Source organism: Bufo bufo, chromosome 5 (genome assembly GCF_905171765.1).
Source record: "Bufo bufo chromosome 5, aBufBuf1.1, whole genome shotgun sequence".
NCBI lineage: Eukaryota > Metazoa > Chordata > Amphibia > Anura > Bufonidae > Bufo > Bufo bufo.
The window spans coordinates 174092654-174110771 of NC_053393.1; the positions used below are offsets into that span (position 1 = coordinate 174092654).

Below are 18118 nucleotides of genomic sequence, written 5' to 3' on the forward strand. Positions count from 1 at the left end.
ATGGTAGAGGTACTACCTTTAAGATCGGAGCAATGTGGCCACAAGGTGCACCCTAGAACCAGAGAGGTGCAACAGCACCGCGTTAGCAATGGTACCTATATTCCGCCCGGGAAGGGGAAAATAGGGCCGCACGGTACCACAAAAAACAAGACAGGTGCACACTACAATCGGGTAGGTGAAATGGCAACTGAAGGAGGCCCTCTATTTCGCCTGAAAAAAAGGGAAACAGGGCCGCATAGTACACCATAGAGCCAGACAGGTGTAACGGCTGCAGCATCAGAGACGGTGCAGGAACTCTACCTATGAAGGGAGTAAGATGGCCGTTTGGTGCACACTATGATGAGGTAGGTGCAATGACCACGGCAATTGGAGAAGGCCTCAATATCTCGTCCGGTAAGGGAGAGAAAATGCCACATGGTACACCATAAAGCCAGACAGGAGCAACAGCTACAGCATCAGGAAATGGTGCAGGTACTCTACCATGAAGGGACCAAGGTGGCAGCTTGGTGCCGACTAGAACCAGACAGAGGCAATTCTACGGCAATTGAAAGTGGCCTCTATATCTCGCCCGTAGGGAGAAATGTTGCCGCATGGAACACAATAGAGCCCGCCAGGGGTATTGGCTACAGCATCGGAGATGGTGTAGGTACTCTGCCTAAGAAAGGGAGCAAAAAAAGTCTGGGAACAGACAGGAGCAATTGCAACGGCAATTGAATGCGGCCTGTATATCCCGCCCGGAAGGGAAAAATAGTGCCGCATGGAACACCATAGAGCCAGCCAGAGGTATCGGCTACAGCATCAGGAGATGGTGTAGGTACTCTACCTATGAAAGGAGCAAAGTGGCTGGGAACAGACAGGTGCAATTGCCAAGGCAATTGAAGGCGGCCTGTGTATCTCGCCCGGAAGGGAGAAATAGTGCCGCATGGAACACCATAGAGCCAGCCAGGAGTAATGGCTTCAGCATCTGGAGTAGGTGTAGGTACTCTACCTGTGAAAAAGAGCAAGGCGGATGGAAACAGCCATATATAATTGCTTTTCCTTACCAACCAACAGGAGGCGCTTGCCAAGAACAGGGACCCCCTGTTATGAGGTAGAGTGGCGAACACCAGCACCAGGATGGGGACCCGGTGGAAACACTCTCAAATGTGTAGAGCATAGCCCCTGGTATAGGGGAACCAGGAAGGCTTGTCAGGTACAGCCTATGGCAGTGGTGCAGGTACCCCCCTGTTAAGGAGAAGGCGTACGTACCAGAGACACCAAGTAGGTGACTCATTATGCTAAACACGGGGACGGCTGCCTTACCTGTGCGGTTGAATACCTGTGCAGTCAGGGGAGCGCCATCCGAAAATCCACTAGAGGGGATACCAACCCTGGGTAGGAGAGGTTCCTCCGTGCACGTTAGTCTTGACCTCCCAGAGGCTTCTGTATGGAGGAAGACCGCCTGATGCTCTGTTCCGAGGGAATCGGTGCAGAGGTGTCCCCCGAGGCAACGGATGGGGTGACGGGAAAGGATTCGTCACCAGCCTCAGGCCTGTCCTGGGGAGGACCCGAGGATGCCGAGGAGGGGTGGAATCCTGTTGAGACCACCCGAGGTTGTACTGTGAGCTACCCCTTGTCGGACCCGGTATCTGAGCATGCCTCATCTGCAGGGAGGACCCTGGGAGGGCATAGGTGGCCGCAATTGGGTAGGTAGCGGTCCAGCAACTCCGCCAGGATTGGGAGAGTCGGACAAGGTTCCCATGGCTTTGACAAAGAGGGAGACCATTCAGAAGGGACCTACACAAAAGGATTTGGTCAGGGGACACAATGGGGTCTGGAAAGAGGTACTGCACACAAGCAGGGACAGGCCGACCGCATGGCAGCCTTCGTAGACAGCGGACGCACGTGAAAAGACGTGGCGATCCGAGGAGAGGCGACCCTCATAGAGCAGCCAGCAGAGGCTGTCATATCTGGACCCGGATGCCATGTTCCCCAAAGAGGTGCTGCAGCAGCTATAGAGGCTGCAGGAGAAATGAAGCAATTGAGGAGGGGTGGGGGGGGAACCTTGAGTGATCCCTATGTACAGCATTAGCTGCCTTCACACAGTACATAGGACAATGACCTAAAGGGGGTCTGCAGTTCTTTTAAACTGAGGATCTATCCACTGGAAGGTCTCCCCTCACTAGATAACCACGTTAGACCAGTAAAGGGTGGAGGAGATAGCCCCTCCCGAGGGCCGGGCGGGGTCAGAAAAGCCCGGGAAGCAAGGAGGAGGGGCCGGGAAGATCGCGGCCTAGCAGGCCCAAAAGCCGGGGCCTCGATTTATGAGGCGGCCGGGAATGGAGCGAGGGGGGCGGGACGAATCGCGGCCGACCGAGGGGCCTCCGGACCCACGAAACTAGGTGAGGAGGGTGGGGGGGGGGGGGGAGCGACGCCTGGGGGTGGGCGGAACAGGGCAAAAAGAGCACCTGGGAGCCGGGAACGGGCCATGGAAGATGAGGCCTAGTCCCTGCAAAAGCCGGGGACTAAAGTAGCGGGGAAGGCCCAGGAGAAGCGACGCCTGGACTGTGTGGCCAGGGAGGAGAGAAAAGACCAACCAAGGGGGAAGAGAAAGGTGGAGGAATATGGAAGCTTCCCAGGACCCCCAGCTAAGGTGGATCCCACCCCCCTGGCCACAGGAGGGAACCTAACCCTGGGGCAGGGACAGGGGAGTATACTCACTATACTCACCATCTGATGTCTTCGGGCGCCGCAGGGTCACCCCTTCGGCAGACTCAACACGGGAACCGTGGGAATGCCGGCAAGCCACTGCGGATGCAGTCTGTGGGGACTGGGTGACCGGCGATGGTACAGAAGTACGCGCCCGCAGGGGGGGGGGCAACTAAGGTGGAACACGATGGAGCCCCAGCCTGCAGCAGGTATAACGGTGGAGATCACCGAGACCTGCAGAAGAGAGAAAAAAAGAATAAAGAATAAAATAAAAAATAAACAGCAGGACCTGCAAAAAAAGCAGGACAGGTCTGCCTCCTACGGACACTAGACAAAAACTGGATAGCCTTGTGCCTGTGGAGAGGGTATAGCCCAACGGGGAGGAGCCAACACTTTTTGTGTCTAGTGCCTCCTAGTGGTAGTTGGACATATACCCATGGTGCTGTGTCCCCCAATGCCATGCACGAGAAAAATGGTTCGTAGACTGAGCCTCTAGGTGCTGAATCAACTCCCTCATAGCACCTAGAGGCTTATTAGCATATTTTAAAAGTGTGTTTTTTAGGCGAACGGCGGCAGGGACACAATTATAAACCACACTGTTATGTACTGCTGACATTAGCACATCGCTAACGTCAGTCAGCTACATAACAGAATTTGTGATAACAGAAACCCTTTAAGAGGATCTGAAGAGAAGAATGGCAGAAAATCCAGATGTGCAAACCTTATCATACCCAAAAAGACTGGAATCACTGCCAAAAGGTGCTTCAACCCTTTTATTCAAGTCCTGAATAAAAAGCCTGAATACTTAAGTCAATGCAAGACTTTGACATGTGAAAAAGAGAGGCGACTTAGGGTAGTTTCAACCTATAGTGGTTGGAATAATGCAGATGTTTCTGTAGCAGTTTTCTATGTTTTTTTTATTTATTTTTTTATTTTTAAGCTATAGCCAGAAGAGAATTCAAAGAATGGGAAATATAAGTGAAGGAATTATATACATCTCCCTACCGCTGGATCCACTTCTAGTTCAAAAACCTGAAATAAAAACTGCAGGGTCGTAAAAAAAAATAAATAAAAAAAATATGCTGTGTGTGAAACCACCCTTATGAACACTTTCAACACTGAAGCCAAAAATATGCCTGATCTATCTGCACCAATGTCAAGTGAGTGCGAACTGCACATTAAAAATAGCAGTGTAGTGAAGACTAAGGGCCCTATTACATGAGGTGATGCACAGGATGATCACTGATCCAATATGAGCTGCAGCATGAATGATCACTACTGCGACTGCTCAGCAACACACAGAATCACCATTTGCCAGCAGCACATCTTTTACACAGGGCGATGTGCTGCCAGCAGACAGGGATTCTGTGTGCCACATAAAAGGATGTGATCACAGAGAACAAACCCTCCCTCGTTCATTGGGGGACCGCTGGCCTTTAGGTGAGCCACTTAAAGCGTGACCTCCCCACCCCCCACTCATCAATGAAATCTGTTGATACAGTGTTTCTTACCTCTACGGAATCACTGATTAAAGGGAAGGAGTCATCTTGTGAGACTTTGAAGTTTATTCTCCCTGTCCCAATTGTGTCATTGCGGTAGATGATCTCCTGATTCAAGTGAGAGGATTTTCTGTCTTCCTGAGTTTCTAAGCTGGAAGCTTTAAGGGCAGCAGTGAGGACATCAACTTGTGCTATAGATTTAATAAAAAAAAAAAACACACACAACAAATCAGTATAGCAAAGGCTGACAATCTGCTGTTAAGGAGATTAACCACATTTGAGTGTAGGCAATTTCACCAAAATACTAGACATTTTGGGGGCATCAATATTGAAAAACAATACTTGTGTCCATTAAAGAGTCAAAAAAAGATACATTTATAATAGATTGGTTACCAAGATTATACCCAGAGGAAAACATTGATCATGTATTAGTAAGAGGTCAACAACTGGTAAACTGGTATAATGTGCGCCCTCCTGTACAGACAGAACCAGGAAGTGAAACTGTTAATGCTGCTCCCCCGCTTCAGTACCTTTTCCAGTTTTAAAGTTTTTGTTTTTTACTCCTCACCTTCCCCGAATAACAACTTTATTTTTCTGTTCACATGGCTGTACGAGGGCTTCTTTTTGTAGAATAAGTTATACTTTCATTTTTTGCAGGAGGATCTGTTTTTATTGATCACTTTTCACTTAATTTTGTTTGGGAGAGGAAGCAATAAAAAAAAAAAAAAAAAAAAAAAAAAAAAAAAAGAATAGTCCGTTTTCATTTTTTTCCTATTATGCCGTAAGGGATAAATATTTTTATAATTTTAACTAGTGTTGAGCGAACTTGTGTTTTAAGTTCGGGTTATCGAAGAATTGCGTTATGGATTCCGCTACCACGGACCATAACGGAATTTAGAATCCATAACGCGATTCTTCAATAACCTGAACCCAAACTTTAGACGCCGAACTTAAAGGGAACCTGTCACCTGGATTTTGTGTATAGAGCTGAGGACATGGGCTGCTAGATGGCCGCTGGCACATCCACAATACACAGTCCCCATAGCTCTGTGTGCTTTTATTGTGTGAAAAAATGATGAGTCAGAGCTTGAAAATATGACTCTTCTCCGGTCACCCAAGTAAGATATGACTCTTATGTTAATTTGCATAAAAGGCAGGAAGTACAAAAATGCATAATACTTATTGAATTCGTCTGTAAAGGAAAGTAAAAGTGTAATTTATATGTTTAGGGTAACACAATGAACATTTAGAAACGCTCAGTGAGGGTAGCATAGTAGAGATGACAGGTTCCCTTTAACACGAGTTCGCTCAACACCAATTTTAACCCTTTCAAGACCAAGCCAGTTTTCACCATAAGTACCGAGCCATATTTTGCAAATCTGTCCTGTTTCACTTTATGTGGTAATAACTTTGAAATGCTTTTACTTATCCAAGCCATTCTGAGACTGTTTTCTCGTGACACATTGTACTTCATGTTGGTGGTAAATTTGAGTCAATATGTTTCACCTTTATTTATAAAAAGTTCCAAAATGTACAGAAAATTTGGAAAAATTCACAATTTTTTAAATTTGAATGTCTCTGCTTATAAAGCAGATTGTGATACGGGTTAAGGTGACAGTTTTGTTGGTACTATTTTAGGGTACATTTTTGATTGCTTGATATTATGCTTTTTGTGAGGCAAGGTAACCAAAAATGGCTGTTGAACAGTTTTTATTTTTTACGGAGTTCTGCTGACAGGATAGATTATGTGTTTTATAGAGCAGGTTGATACAGACGCGACAATATCAAATATGTGTATTGTTTTTGTTTCAGTTTTACATAGTAAAAATTTTTTAAAAAACAAAAATACCGTAATGTTTTTGTCTTAATTTTCTGAAAGCTACATTTCTTTTATTTTTCTGCTAATCATCTTGTGCAGGTTTTTTTTTTTTTGCAGGAAGAGCTGACATTTTTTATTGGTACCATTTTTGGGTACATACGATTTTTTGATCATTCATTATGACGTTTTTGGGGCAAGGTGACAAAAATGGCTATTTTGGCACAGTTTTATTTACTTATTTTTTAACAGCGTTCAACTGAAGGGGTAGATCATGTGATATTTTTATAGAGCAGGTCATTACAGATGTAGAAATACCTAGCATGTCAATTTTTTATTTTTATTTCAGTTTTATACAATAAAAGTATTTGTGAAAAAAATCATGTTTTTTGTGTCACCATTTTCTGAAAGCTATACTTTTAAAAAAATTTCTGCTGATCATCTTGTGTAGGGAGCTAATTTTTTGCGGAAAGTTGACTTTTTATAGGTATCATATGTACCCAAAAATGATTTTTATTTATCACTCAATATTACACTTTATAATGGCAAAGTAACCCAAAAAAATTGGTTGTTTTGGCAGAGTTTTTATTAGATTTTTTTTATGAAATTCACCTTAGGGGTCAGATCATGTGAGGTTGTTATGGACACAGCGATACCCAATGTCTTTTTTTATGTATTTCAGTTTTACACAAAAAAAAGCATTCTTTAAAGGGTTTCTGTCACCCCGCAAAACTCATTGTTTTTTTTTGGATATTTAGATTCCTCATAGTGCGATATAGGAGAATATAATAGTCTTACTTACTTTCATGCGGCCGATTCTTTATAAAACGAACTTTTATAATATGTAAATGAGGGCTCTACCAGCAAGTAGGGCGTCTACTTGCTGGTAGCTGCTGCAGAAATCCGCCCCCTCGCCGTGTTGATTGACAGGGCCAGCCGTGATCGCCTCCTCCGGCCGGCCCTGTCAGTAATTCAAAAATCGCGCGCCTCTGGTCATTCGGCGCAGGCGCTCTGAGATGAGGAGGCTCGTATCCTCAGCACTCCCTCAGTGCGCCTGCGCCGATGACATCATCGAAAGAGAAGACGTCATCGGCGCGGGAGTGCTGAGGAGACGAGTCTCCTCATCTCAGAGCGCCTGCGCCGAATGACCAGAGGCGCGCGATTTTTGAATTACTGACAGGGCCGGCCGGAGGAGGAGATCACGGCTGGCCCTGTCAATCAACACGGCGAGGGGGTGGATTTCTGCAGCAGCTACCAGCAAGTAGACGCCCTACTTGCTGGTAGAGCCCTCATTTACATATTATAAAAGTTCGTTTTATAAAGAATCGGCCGCATGAAAGTAAGTAAGACTATTATATTCTCCTATATCGCACTATGAGGAATCTAACTATCCAAAAAAAAATAATGAGTTTTGCGGGGTGACAGAAACCCTTTAAAATTTTTGAGCATCTCTATTTTCTTAAAGCCATATTTATTTTTATTTTTGGGCGATTGTCTTATATAGGGGCAATTTTTTGCAGGAAGAGATGACTGTTTGATTGGTACTATTTTTTTTTGCATAAGACTTTGATCGCTTGGTATTACACTTTTTGTGATAAAGGTAAAAAAATTGCATTTTTGCACACTTTTTTTTTATGGTGTTCACCTCAGGGGGTAAGTCATAATATTTTTATAGAGCAGGTCATTACGGACGTGGAGATGCCTACTATGTCTACTTTTTAAATGCATTTCAGTTTTACACTATAAAAGCATTTTTGAAGGAAAAAAAATAAATACAATTTTTTTAGGTTCTCCATTTTCTGAAAGCCATATCTTTTACCTTTTGGGCGATTGTCTTATGTAGGGGCTCATTCTTGCGGCAAGAGATGACGGTTTGATTGGTACCATTTTGGGGTGTGTATGACTTTTTGATCGCTTGAAATATCACAATCTACCTGATTATGTGATATTTTTATAGAGCAGGTTGTTACAGATGCGGTGATACCTAATATGTCTACAGGGTTTTTTTTTTACATTTATTTCAGTTTTTGAAGACAACAAATAAATCATGTTTTAGTGTCTCTCTTTTCTGAAAGCCATATTTTTCTTTATCTTTTAGGGCAATTGTTTCTATGTAGTGGCTCATTTTTTTGTGGGAAGAGATGACGGTTTGATTGGTACTATATTGGGGGTACATGTGTCTTTTAGATCGCTTGGAATTACACTTTGTGATATAAGGTAACTTTTTTTTTTTTTTTTTTACACGGCATTCACCTGAGGTGGTAGATTATGGGGCATTTTTATAGAGCGTAGTGATACCTAATATGTATGTTTTTTATTTATTTTTTTAAAACAATTTTATGGTGAGGGGGCTTTTTTTTTTCCTTACATGAAACTTTATTTTTTATTACAAAAAAACAAACACACACACTTTTTACATTTTTTTTTTGTGCTCGACTGGGACTTCACCTTTTCAGGGTTTAATCCTTGTTTCAATTTAGTACAATACATTCAATATTGTACTGAATTGAACTGTCAGCATCTTACACAGTAAGGAGACTCCTGGGCTTCCGTAGCTGGCAGGCTCCGATACCTGTGTAAGGCATCGGAGCTACCATGGCAACCATCAGCCCCCTGTCAGCGCAGCGCAGCGCACGCGCGGGGGCCTCGATGCAGTCAGAGAGAGCCCTCTCCCTCCTGCACACCCCGTGGTCAGCGCTGACCGCATGTGAAAGAGTTAATCCCCTGGCATCACTGCATACGGCGATGCTGGCGGATGCAGCAGGGACATCACGTACATGCACGTGAGGATGAGGCAAGAAGCCACATTCCCTTACGCACATGTACGTGAGAATGCGTTAAAGGGTTAATAGTATGGGCATTTTGGGATGCGGCAATGACTATGATGTTTATTTTGATTCTTTTTATTACAGAGGAAAGGGGAGTGATTTGGATTTTTATATTTTTTAAAAACATTTCTCATCGGCAGATTGCAATTTCTATTTAGCAATGGAATTAAACACCTTGCTATATGGAAAATTCCACCTGCAGGCCTACATTGGAATATACATGTGAAAGGCCCAGACCTTTCACAGCAAATGAACGGCTCCCCCGATCGATTGGTGAGGAACCCTTTCCAAAGCACAGTGCTTCTGTTTTTTCATCTCTCACATGCCATGATCGGTGGTGCCCACACAAGCGACAGCATCACCCAATGAACAAGTGTTTCTTTCATCGGCGGCGCATTTAAATGGCTAGATGATCGGAAACAACCGTTCGCAAACGGTCATTCCCGATGATCTGGACAATTATTGGCACGTCTAAATGCACCTTAAGGATGGGTCATCAATATTAGATAAGCTGTGGGAAGAGGTCACAGTGCTCCGTGAGTGCTTAGTCCTCTTCGTAGGCCAGTGACTTCATCGTACACCCATCACGTGGCCTAGGTGCAGTTCAGTCCCATTCAAAGTGTAATACCAAGCACAGCCACTATACAATGTACAGCTCAGTGCTTGGTAAGCGGTGAAGAGACCGCAGCACTCACCAGAGCTCCAGTGAGCACAGTGGCCTATTCAAACAGCTGATTGGCAGGTGTGCTGGGAGTCTGACCTCCGCCAATGTGATACAAATGACCTATCCTGAGAATAGGCTAAATGGTGAGCGTTTATATACCACACAAATATATCACTCAAGCAATAAACAAAAAAAAAAAAAAAAAAAAACAACAACAATGCAACAGCACTCTGCAAGCCAAATAAAGTACAATAATGCCATAGTCACAAAAAATATTCAAGTGCTAATGCTACGCTTATTTTATAAAGCGAGATGCTTGGCAAATGCATTTTGAACAAAATTTGGGCCCGTCTGCCAAACGTCAAGGCGATCTCTAAGACGGCAACCTAAACACTAAATACTACCTGTTATTATTATTAAAGCGCCATTCATTCCATAGGGCTGTACACATACATAATACAGACAAGACCGTTATGCGCCATAATGGCCGCCATAAAGTTCAGGAAGTGTTGGTTTCACATGCATGTTGGATCCACTCTGCCCTTTACCCTTTTTGGTGCCATAATGCCCTTCATTACTTCCAGGGGATGCAGGTACCAACATGCACGCCGAGCCCACTCCATACCTCTCCTGGTGCCAGACGGCTTCCAATGAATGCAGTGAGAGCAGGACACAGCTGGCAGACGGGCCCAAATGGTTTTGTACAAAATGGATTTGCCAAGCATCTCACTTTATAAAATAAGCAAAACGATTTGCCAAGTATTTCTCACTTATAGTATAGCACTTGTAATTATTATGCAATTTTGTACTCTACACTCACCTAAAGAATTATTAGGAGCACCATACTAATACGGTGTTGGCCATACTAATACGGTGTTGGCCTTAATTCTACGTGGCATTGATTCAACAAGGTGCTGAGAGCATTCTTTAGAAATGTTGGCCCATATTGATAGGATAGCATCTTGCAGTTGATGGAGATTTGAGGGATGCACATCCAGGGCACGAAGCTCCCGTTCCACCACATCCCAAAGATGCTCTATTGGGTTGAGATCTGGTGACTGTGGGGGCCATTTTAGTACAGTGAACTCATTGTCATGTTCAAGAAGCCAATTTGAATTGATTCGAGCTTTGTGACATGGTGCATTATCCTGCTGGAAGTAGCCATCAGAGGATGGATACATGTTCTCATTCTGTTTACGCCAAATTCAGGCTCTACCATTTGAATGTCTCAACAGAAATGGAGACTCATCAGACCAGGCAAGATTTTTCCAGTCTTCAACAGTCCAATTTGGTTGAGCTCGTGCAAATTGTAGCCTCTTTTTCCTATTTGTAGTGGAGACGAGTGGTACCCGGTGGGGTCTTCTGCTGTTGTAGCCCATCCGCCTCAAGGTTGTGCGTGTTGTGGCTTCACAAATGCTTTGCTGCATACCTTGGTTGTAACGAGTAGTTATTTCAGTCAACGTTGCTCTTCTATCAGTTTGAATCAGTCGGCCCATTCTCCACTGACCTCTAGCATCCACAAGGCATTTTTGCCCACAGGACTGCCGCATACTGGATGTTTTTCACTTTTCACACCATTCTTTGTAAACCCTAGAAATGGTTGTGCGTGAAAATCCCAGTAACTGAGCAGATTGTGAAATACTCAGACCGGCCCGTCTGGCACCAACAACCATGCCACGCTCAAAATTGCTTAAAATCACCTTTCTTTCCCATTCTGACATTCAGTTTGGAGTTCAGGAGATTGTCTTGACCAGGAGCACACCCCTAAATGCATTGAAGCAACTGCCATGTGATTGGTTGACTAGATAATTGCATTAATGAGAAATAGAACAGGTGTTCCTAATAATTCTTTAGGTGAGTGTATATTGCAGTGAGTTGTCACATTGCATGTTTTTGTCTTTTAATGTTGTTCCCTGCCATAGCAATGTGCTCCTGCGGTTTGGTATGTGCTGACTGACCCCCTTTTTTGTCTCTTTATAAAATAAGCGTAGCATTATTTAGCACGTGAATATTTTTTGCGACTATGGCATTATTGTACTTTATTTGGTTTGCAGAGTGCTGTTGCATTGTGTTTTTTTCTCTAGGTTTCTAGCCATGGCAGCGTGCACCTGCGCATTGGGATGTGCTGACTAACCCCCTTTTTTTTTGCAGACACAAGCAATAAAGCGCAACATACGTGTTCACATCAGTGTAACACATAAAGAAAGGTCAGATATTTGTGCCAAGACCACCAGTGTTTTGGCACATGGCTTCTTAAAAGTTTGCTTTCTCCTAATGGGGCTGTCCAGTTTAGAAAACCTATTTTCATACAGCGTGTTAGGGAATACTGAGCTAACAGACGGGGGTCCTCTGCTCAGGATCCTCAGTGGACAGAAGTCATAAGTCACCTCTTGCTCTGGAAAACCTGTCATGTGTTTCACATTCAACTCAATGATGTGCATGGGTAATGGGTGGCACTGCAGGGAAACTGGACACTTACTGCCTGGTTTCTCCACAACTCTTCCCTGGTGGTCCCAGGAGCTTACTGTCAAGGGACCCTTCTAATCAGTGGACATTGTCCAAAGTGGAAACCCTCTTAAGGGGATTACAAGTGTTTTTTCCGTAAGGATTTTCATGCAGAAAACACGCAGCCTAATACAGTACCAGCAAAGGGAGTGAGATTTGACAAATCTCATGCACGCTTTGCTTTTTTTCTCCCATGAGGAAATTGACCTGTCGTGTGAATTTTAAGATCTGCAGCATGCCAATTGTTTGTGCGATTCTGCACCTTCTGTAGAGTGGTTTTCTCCATAGACTTCAATTGGGTTGTTAAACAGAAAACACACAAAAATGCACCAAAACGGTTTTTTTGTGTGTGTGTGTGTGTGTGTGTGTGTATTTCACATGGATTTTCTGAATACAAATCACTGTGTACAAATACTGTAGAGGGGTTGTAGCCAAGACAGATTAGTCATTATTTCTATTGAAAGTCAATAGATCAGTGTTCTATTGTGTCAGAAAACGGATCCGTCCCCATTGACTTGCATTGTGGGTCATGCCGGATCAGTTTAGCTCTGCATCCCAGGACGGAAAGAAAACCACAGCTTGCTGCGGTTTGCTCTCCGGTCTGGGAACGCAACCAAACGGAACGGAATGCTTTTTGGTACATTCCGTTCTGTTCAGTTACGTTTTGTCCCCATTGACAATGAATGTGGACAAAACGGATGCGTTTTTCTACGGTATTGAGATCCTATGACAGATCTCAATACCGGAAAATAGAAACACTAGTGTGAAAGTAAACAGGTATGGGGGGGGCACACTACACAAGGGAACACCAGGCAGTGTGATAGTAATTACACTTTATTGTGTTATAATATTTAAGAACATACCCCTAAAATATACATAAAATATAAACCATATACAAATCTATATATTGCACACAAAGTAATAATATACCGCAGTAGAACAGTATAGTAGCTAGTGGTTTTAGGTATCAATCCTGATACCACCAGCTACTATACTGTTCTACTGCGGTATATTATTACTTTGTGTGCAATATATAGATTTTTACTACGGTATATTACTACTTTGTGTGCAATATATAGATTTGTATATGGTTTATATTTTATGTATATTTTAGGGGTATGTTCTTAAATATTATAACACAATAAAGTGTAATTACTATCACACTGCCTGGTGTTCCCTTGTGTAGTGTGCCCCCCCCATACCTGTTGTTTACTTTATATTTCCCACTTGGTCCTAAGGGTGGGACCTGGGGGAGAGCACCATTTCCATATAGAGAGGAGGTGAGCCGCTGTATTCTTTCAAATTCTACTAGTGTGAAAGTAGCCCAAGTTCATAACATGAAGTTGCATACACACTTTTTGCTCCAAAGAAGATTCACACCACCGCTTCATATTTCCTGAATGGAGTTATACCAAACTCATATATGAAACATTTCCAGGCACTCAAAACCTTCCAACAATTGCAAATATAAAAGTGCTAAATGATTTACCAACAAATACATATATATCTCTCAAATTACACTGGGTCACATGACATTTATAGACGGAGAAGGCCAAATCAATTACCTTTAACATCAGGATCATCCGTGTGCGGCTCAAGGTTTTCAATCATCTCTTCCAGCTCTTTTCTTGTGGCCATGGCTATATTCGGGGAGCCAGGGGATGATGCCTTCTGAACTGCTAGCCTACTGTCTGGGCTGTGTGCTTCCGCTTGTGCATGCCGCAGTTCCAGATCTAGATCTATATCAGGAATTGGAGTCCTCCAGTAATGGAACGAATTGAATAGCTCTTGCTCAGTGACAGGGCTCTCCTGAGATTGCATTATTGAAACTTTAGACGCTTCGGCATCAGGAGAACCCGGTTCTGGTTCAACAGAGTCAGCTGAATTCTCCAAAGGCAAAGTGCAATGTGAAATAAAGTCAGAGTGATTGCTGATCCTAAAAAGTTCATCTGAAGCTGGATCATCATCCAAGTTGGTTTCTAGCTTCACAGTGAAGGTAACAGGGTTGTTGTCTGGTTGAGAATCATCTTCTGCCACTACTTCTTGTGTAATGCTCTCTGTATCTTCTGGCAGGTGCTCATTCGACTGGCTGATAAAAAGAAGTGCAATTTAACCACTTGCCATCTGGGCCATTTGCCCCTTTCCTGACCAGGCCTAATTTAGCAAATCTGACATATCTCGCTTTATGTGGTAATAATAGGGGTGGGCGATATGGCCTAAAATCTATATTGCGATATAATTTTAAGCATGTGCGATATGTAGGGGTGCACCGAAATTCCGGCGGCCCGAAAATGGGCCTAATCCATTTCGGCAGAAAATATGGGGTTTGGGATTTGTGCGGGCGGGCGGTTTACTTTAAGTCACTGCATCTTTATTTTACCTTACAATCGTGACGCTCCAGTAACAACTCTGCAGGCAGAGCGGAGGGCGGCGTAACGTCACTTACTCACGTCAACTTGAAGTCACTCTCCTTCATTCATAAAGTGGGCGGAGCAGGTGCGTCACGTGAGTAAGTGACGTTACGCCGCCCTCCGCTCTGCCTGCAGAGTTGTTACTGGAGCGTCACGATTGTAAGGTAAAATAAAGATGCAGTGAGTGATTAGTCTGCTGTGAGCAGCAGGGCCGGGGCTGTTATGGGTAGGGGGATCGGTCTATGGCACTGCTATGGGGAGGGGGGATCTGTGCACTGTTATGCCCATAACAGTGCACTGTTATGCCCATAACAGTGCACATATCCCCCTCTCCATAACAGCGCCACCCACAGATCCCCCTCTCCATAACAGCGCCACCCACAGATCCCCCTCTCCATAACAGAGCCACCCACAGATCCCCCTCTCCATAACAGAGCCACCCACAGATCCCCCTCTCCATAACAGAGCCACCCACAGATCCCCCTCTCCATAACAGAGCCACCCACAGATCCCCCTCTCCATAACAGAGCCACCCACAGATCCCCCTCTCCATAACAGAGCCACCCACAGATCCCCCTCTCCATACAGATCCCCCTCTCCCAGCAAAAATTTGTTCTTGACCTGAGGCTACGTCTGTTTACAGTTTGAGGTTGGTTTTACAACTGTTTCTTGCACTGTTGTTTTGTACAATCACTTGTGTATGAGGAAGCACCATGTTAGATAATATGATTTATTAAATTCATGAAAAAGAATTATTAATAAAATCATTAAAAAAAAGTATTTTAAAAGTATTTGGGCAAAAAGGCAGTTTCGGTTTTCGGTCAAGGGCATCCTGAATTTTCGGTTTCGGACCAGAATTTTCATTTCGGTGCACCCCTAGCGATATGCGATATATATTGCGATATATTGTTTTCTATATTTGGGGGGGGCGTGTTTAAACTTTTTTTTACTTTTTATTTAATAACTATTAGTCTCCTTAAGGGCTAGAACGTAGAACCCTTGTCATATTCACCCTAATAGAGCTCTATTAGGGTGAATAGGACTTTACACTCTCCCTGCTGCCCTGTGCTTTGTGTAAAAACTAATCAGTAACTTTATTCATTGGTGATCTCTTTACTGTATACCTTACTAGGTCTTAGCTCCGATAACAGCAGGCAGTGCGGGGGGCGGCGCTCACTCACTGACGTCACGCGCCTGCGCCGCCTAGTGGGAGGAGCAGGCGCGTGACGTCAGTGAGTGAGCGCCGCCCCCCGCACTGCCTGCTGTTACCGGAGCCAAGACCTAGTAAGGTATACAGTAAAGAGATCACCAATTAAGGGCTCTTTCACACCTGCGTTATTGTCTTCCGGCATAGAGTTCCGTCGTCGGGACTCTATGCCGGAAGAATACTGATCAGGATTATCCTAATGCATTCTGAATGGAGTGAAATCCGTTCAGGATGCATCAGGATGTCTTCAGTTCCGGTACGGAACGTTTTTTGGCCGGAGAAAATACCGCAGCATGCTGCGCTTTTTGCTCCGGCCAAAAATCCTGAAGACTTGCCGCAAGGCCGGATCCGGGATCAATGCCCATTGAAAGGCATTGATCCGGATCCGGCTTTAAGCTAAACGTCGTTTCGGCGCATTGCCGGAGCCGACATTTAGCTTTTTCAGAGTGGTTACCATGGCTGCCGGGACGCTAAAGTCCTGACAGCCATGGTAAGTGTAGCGGGGAGCAGGGGAGCAGCATACTTACCGTCCGTGCGGCTCCCCGGGCGCTCCAGAGTGACGTCAGGGCGCCCCAAGCGCATGGATCACGTCATCCATGCGCATGGGGCGCTCTGACGTCACTCTGGAGCGCCCCGGGAGCCGCACGGACGGTAAGTATACCGCTCCCCCGCTCCTACTATGGCAACCAGGACTTTAATAGCGTCCTGGGTGCCATAGTAACACTGAACGCATTTGGAAGACGGTTCCGTCTTCAAATGCTTTCAGTACACTTGCGTTGTTACGGATCCGGCAGGCACCTCCGGCAACGGAAGTGCATGCCGGATCCCAACAACGCAAGTGTGAAAGAGGCCTTATAAAGTTAAAGTTACTGATTCGTTTTTAAATGTTCTACTGTCAGCGGCGTGGCCCTGTATATTCTAACCCCCAGGCAAGCGGCCCTGTCACCATGGGAACGCCTGGGGGTTAGAATATACCATCGGATTTGAGTTTTCACGCACTCACTGAGATCGCGAAAACTCAATGATTTACTGTCAGTCCCTCCCCTCCTCCTCTTTTGTCATTGGTGGTCAGCGGCAGCCGCGCACAGTGGAGAGGGAGGGACTCTCTCCTTCTCCACTGTGCCGGCTCAGGAGAAGATGGTGCGCGCAGAGAGCACGATCATATCGCGGTCCGGCGATATAGGCGATATGCTCAAAATCCATATTGTGGCACAAATTTATATCGCATATCGCCTATATCGCCCACCCCTACTTTGGAACACCTTTCATTATCCAAGTCATTCAGAGATTGTTTTCTCGTGACACATTGTACTTCATGATAGTCATAAATTTGAGTCAATATATTTCACCTTTATTTATGAAAAAATCCCAAATTTAACAAAATTTTTGAAAAATTAGCAATTTTCTAAATTTCTATTTCTCTGCTTTTAAAACAAAGTCATACCTAATAGAATATTTATTACTTAACATTCCCCATATGTCTACTTTATGTTGGCATCATTTTGGAAATGTCATTTTATTTTTTAGGACGTTAGAAGGCTTAGAAGCAATTCTAATTTTTTTGAAAATTGCCAAAACCCACTTTTTAAGGACCAGTTCAGGTCTGAAGTCACTTTGTGGGGCCTACATAGTGGATACCCCCATAAATGACCCAATTGTAGAAACTGCACCCCTCAAGTTACTTAAAACCGATTTTACAAACTTTGTTAACCCTTTAGGTGTTCCACAAGAATTAAAGGGAAATGGAGATCAAATTTTAAAATTTCACTTTCTTGGCAGATTTTCCATTTTAATCTAATTTTTTCTTTAACACATCGATGGTTAACAGCCAAACAAAACTCAATATTTATTACCCAGATTCTGCGGTTTACAGAAACACCCCACATGTGGTCATAAATGCTGTATGGGCACACGGCAGGGCGCAGAAGAAAAGGAACTCCACATGGTTTTTAGATGCCATGTCCCATTTGAAGGCCCCCTGATGCACCCTTACAGTAGAAACTCCCAAGAAGTGACCCCATTTTGGAAACTAGGGCATAAGGTGCCAGTTTTATTGGTACTATTTTTGGGTACATATGATTTTTTGATCATTCATTATAACACTTTATGGGGCAAGGTGACCAAAAAATTGGTTGTTTTATCACATTTATTTATTTTTACACCGTTTACCTGAGGGGTTCGGTCAAGTGACATTTTTGTAGGCAGATTGTTACGGACGTGGCGATACCTAATATGTATACTTTTTCTTATTTCTTCTTTAATTTTATTTTTTTATTTTACACTTTTCGTCCCCCATAAGGTCATACAAGACCTCTGGGGGACATTTACTTCACTTTTTTTTTCACTGTTGATTTCTCCTGTAACTGGGGCTGACATAGTAGCCCCAGTTACAGGAGAAATACACCCCCCCCAGAGAGGCTGTACAGCCTCAGTGCAGGGCTGATCGAGGTCTTTGAAAGACTTTACACAGCTCCTGCACTCTCCGGTCCCGGCGGTCACA

At 44.2% G+C, this 18118-nt stretch overlaps 1 protein-coding gene across 2 annotated transcripts in view; it reads right to left on the reverse strand.

Annotated features, from left to right (window-relative positions):
- The window catches only part of PPP4R1 (protein phosphatase 4 regulatory subunit 1), a 59897-nt gene that overhangs the window by 12313 nt on the left and 29466 nt on the right, over window positions 1-18118 (reverse strand). For both annotated transcript variants that reach the window (XM_040432930.1, XM_040432929.1), the window contains exons 11-12: window positions 13566-14089; window positions 4200-4378 (exon numbers count right to left, since the gene is read on the reverse strand). In XM_040432930.1, coding sequence (XP_040288864.1) covers window positions 4200-4378; window positions 13566-14089 — 703 coding nt within the window. The remainder of the gene's footprint in view (window positions 1-4199; window positions 4379-13565; window positions 14090-18118) is intronic.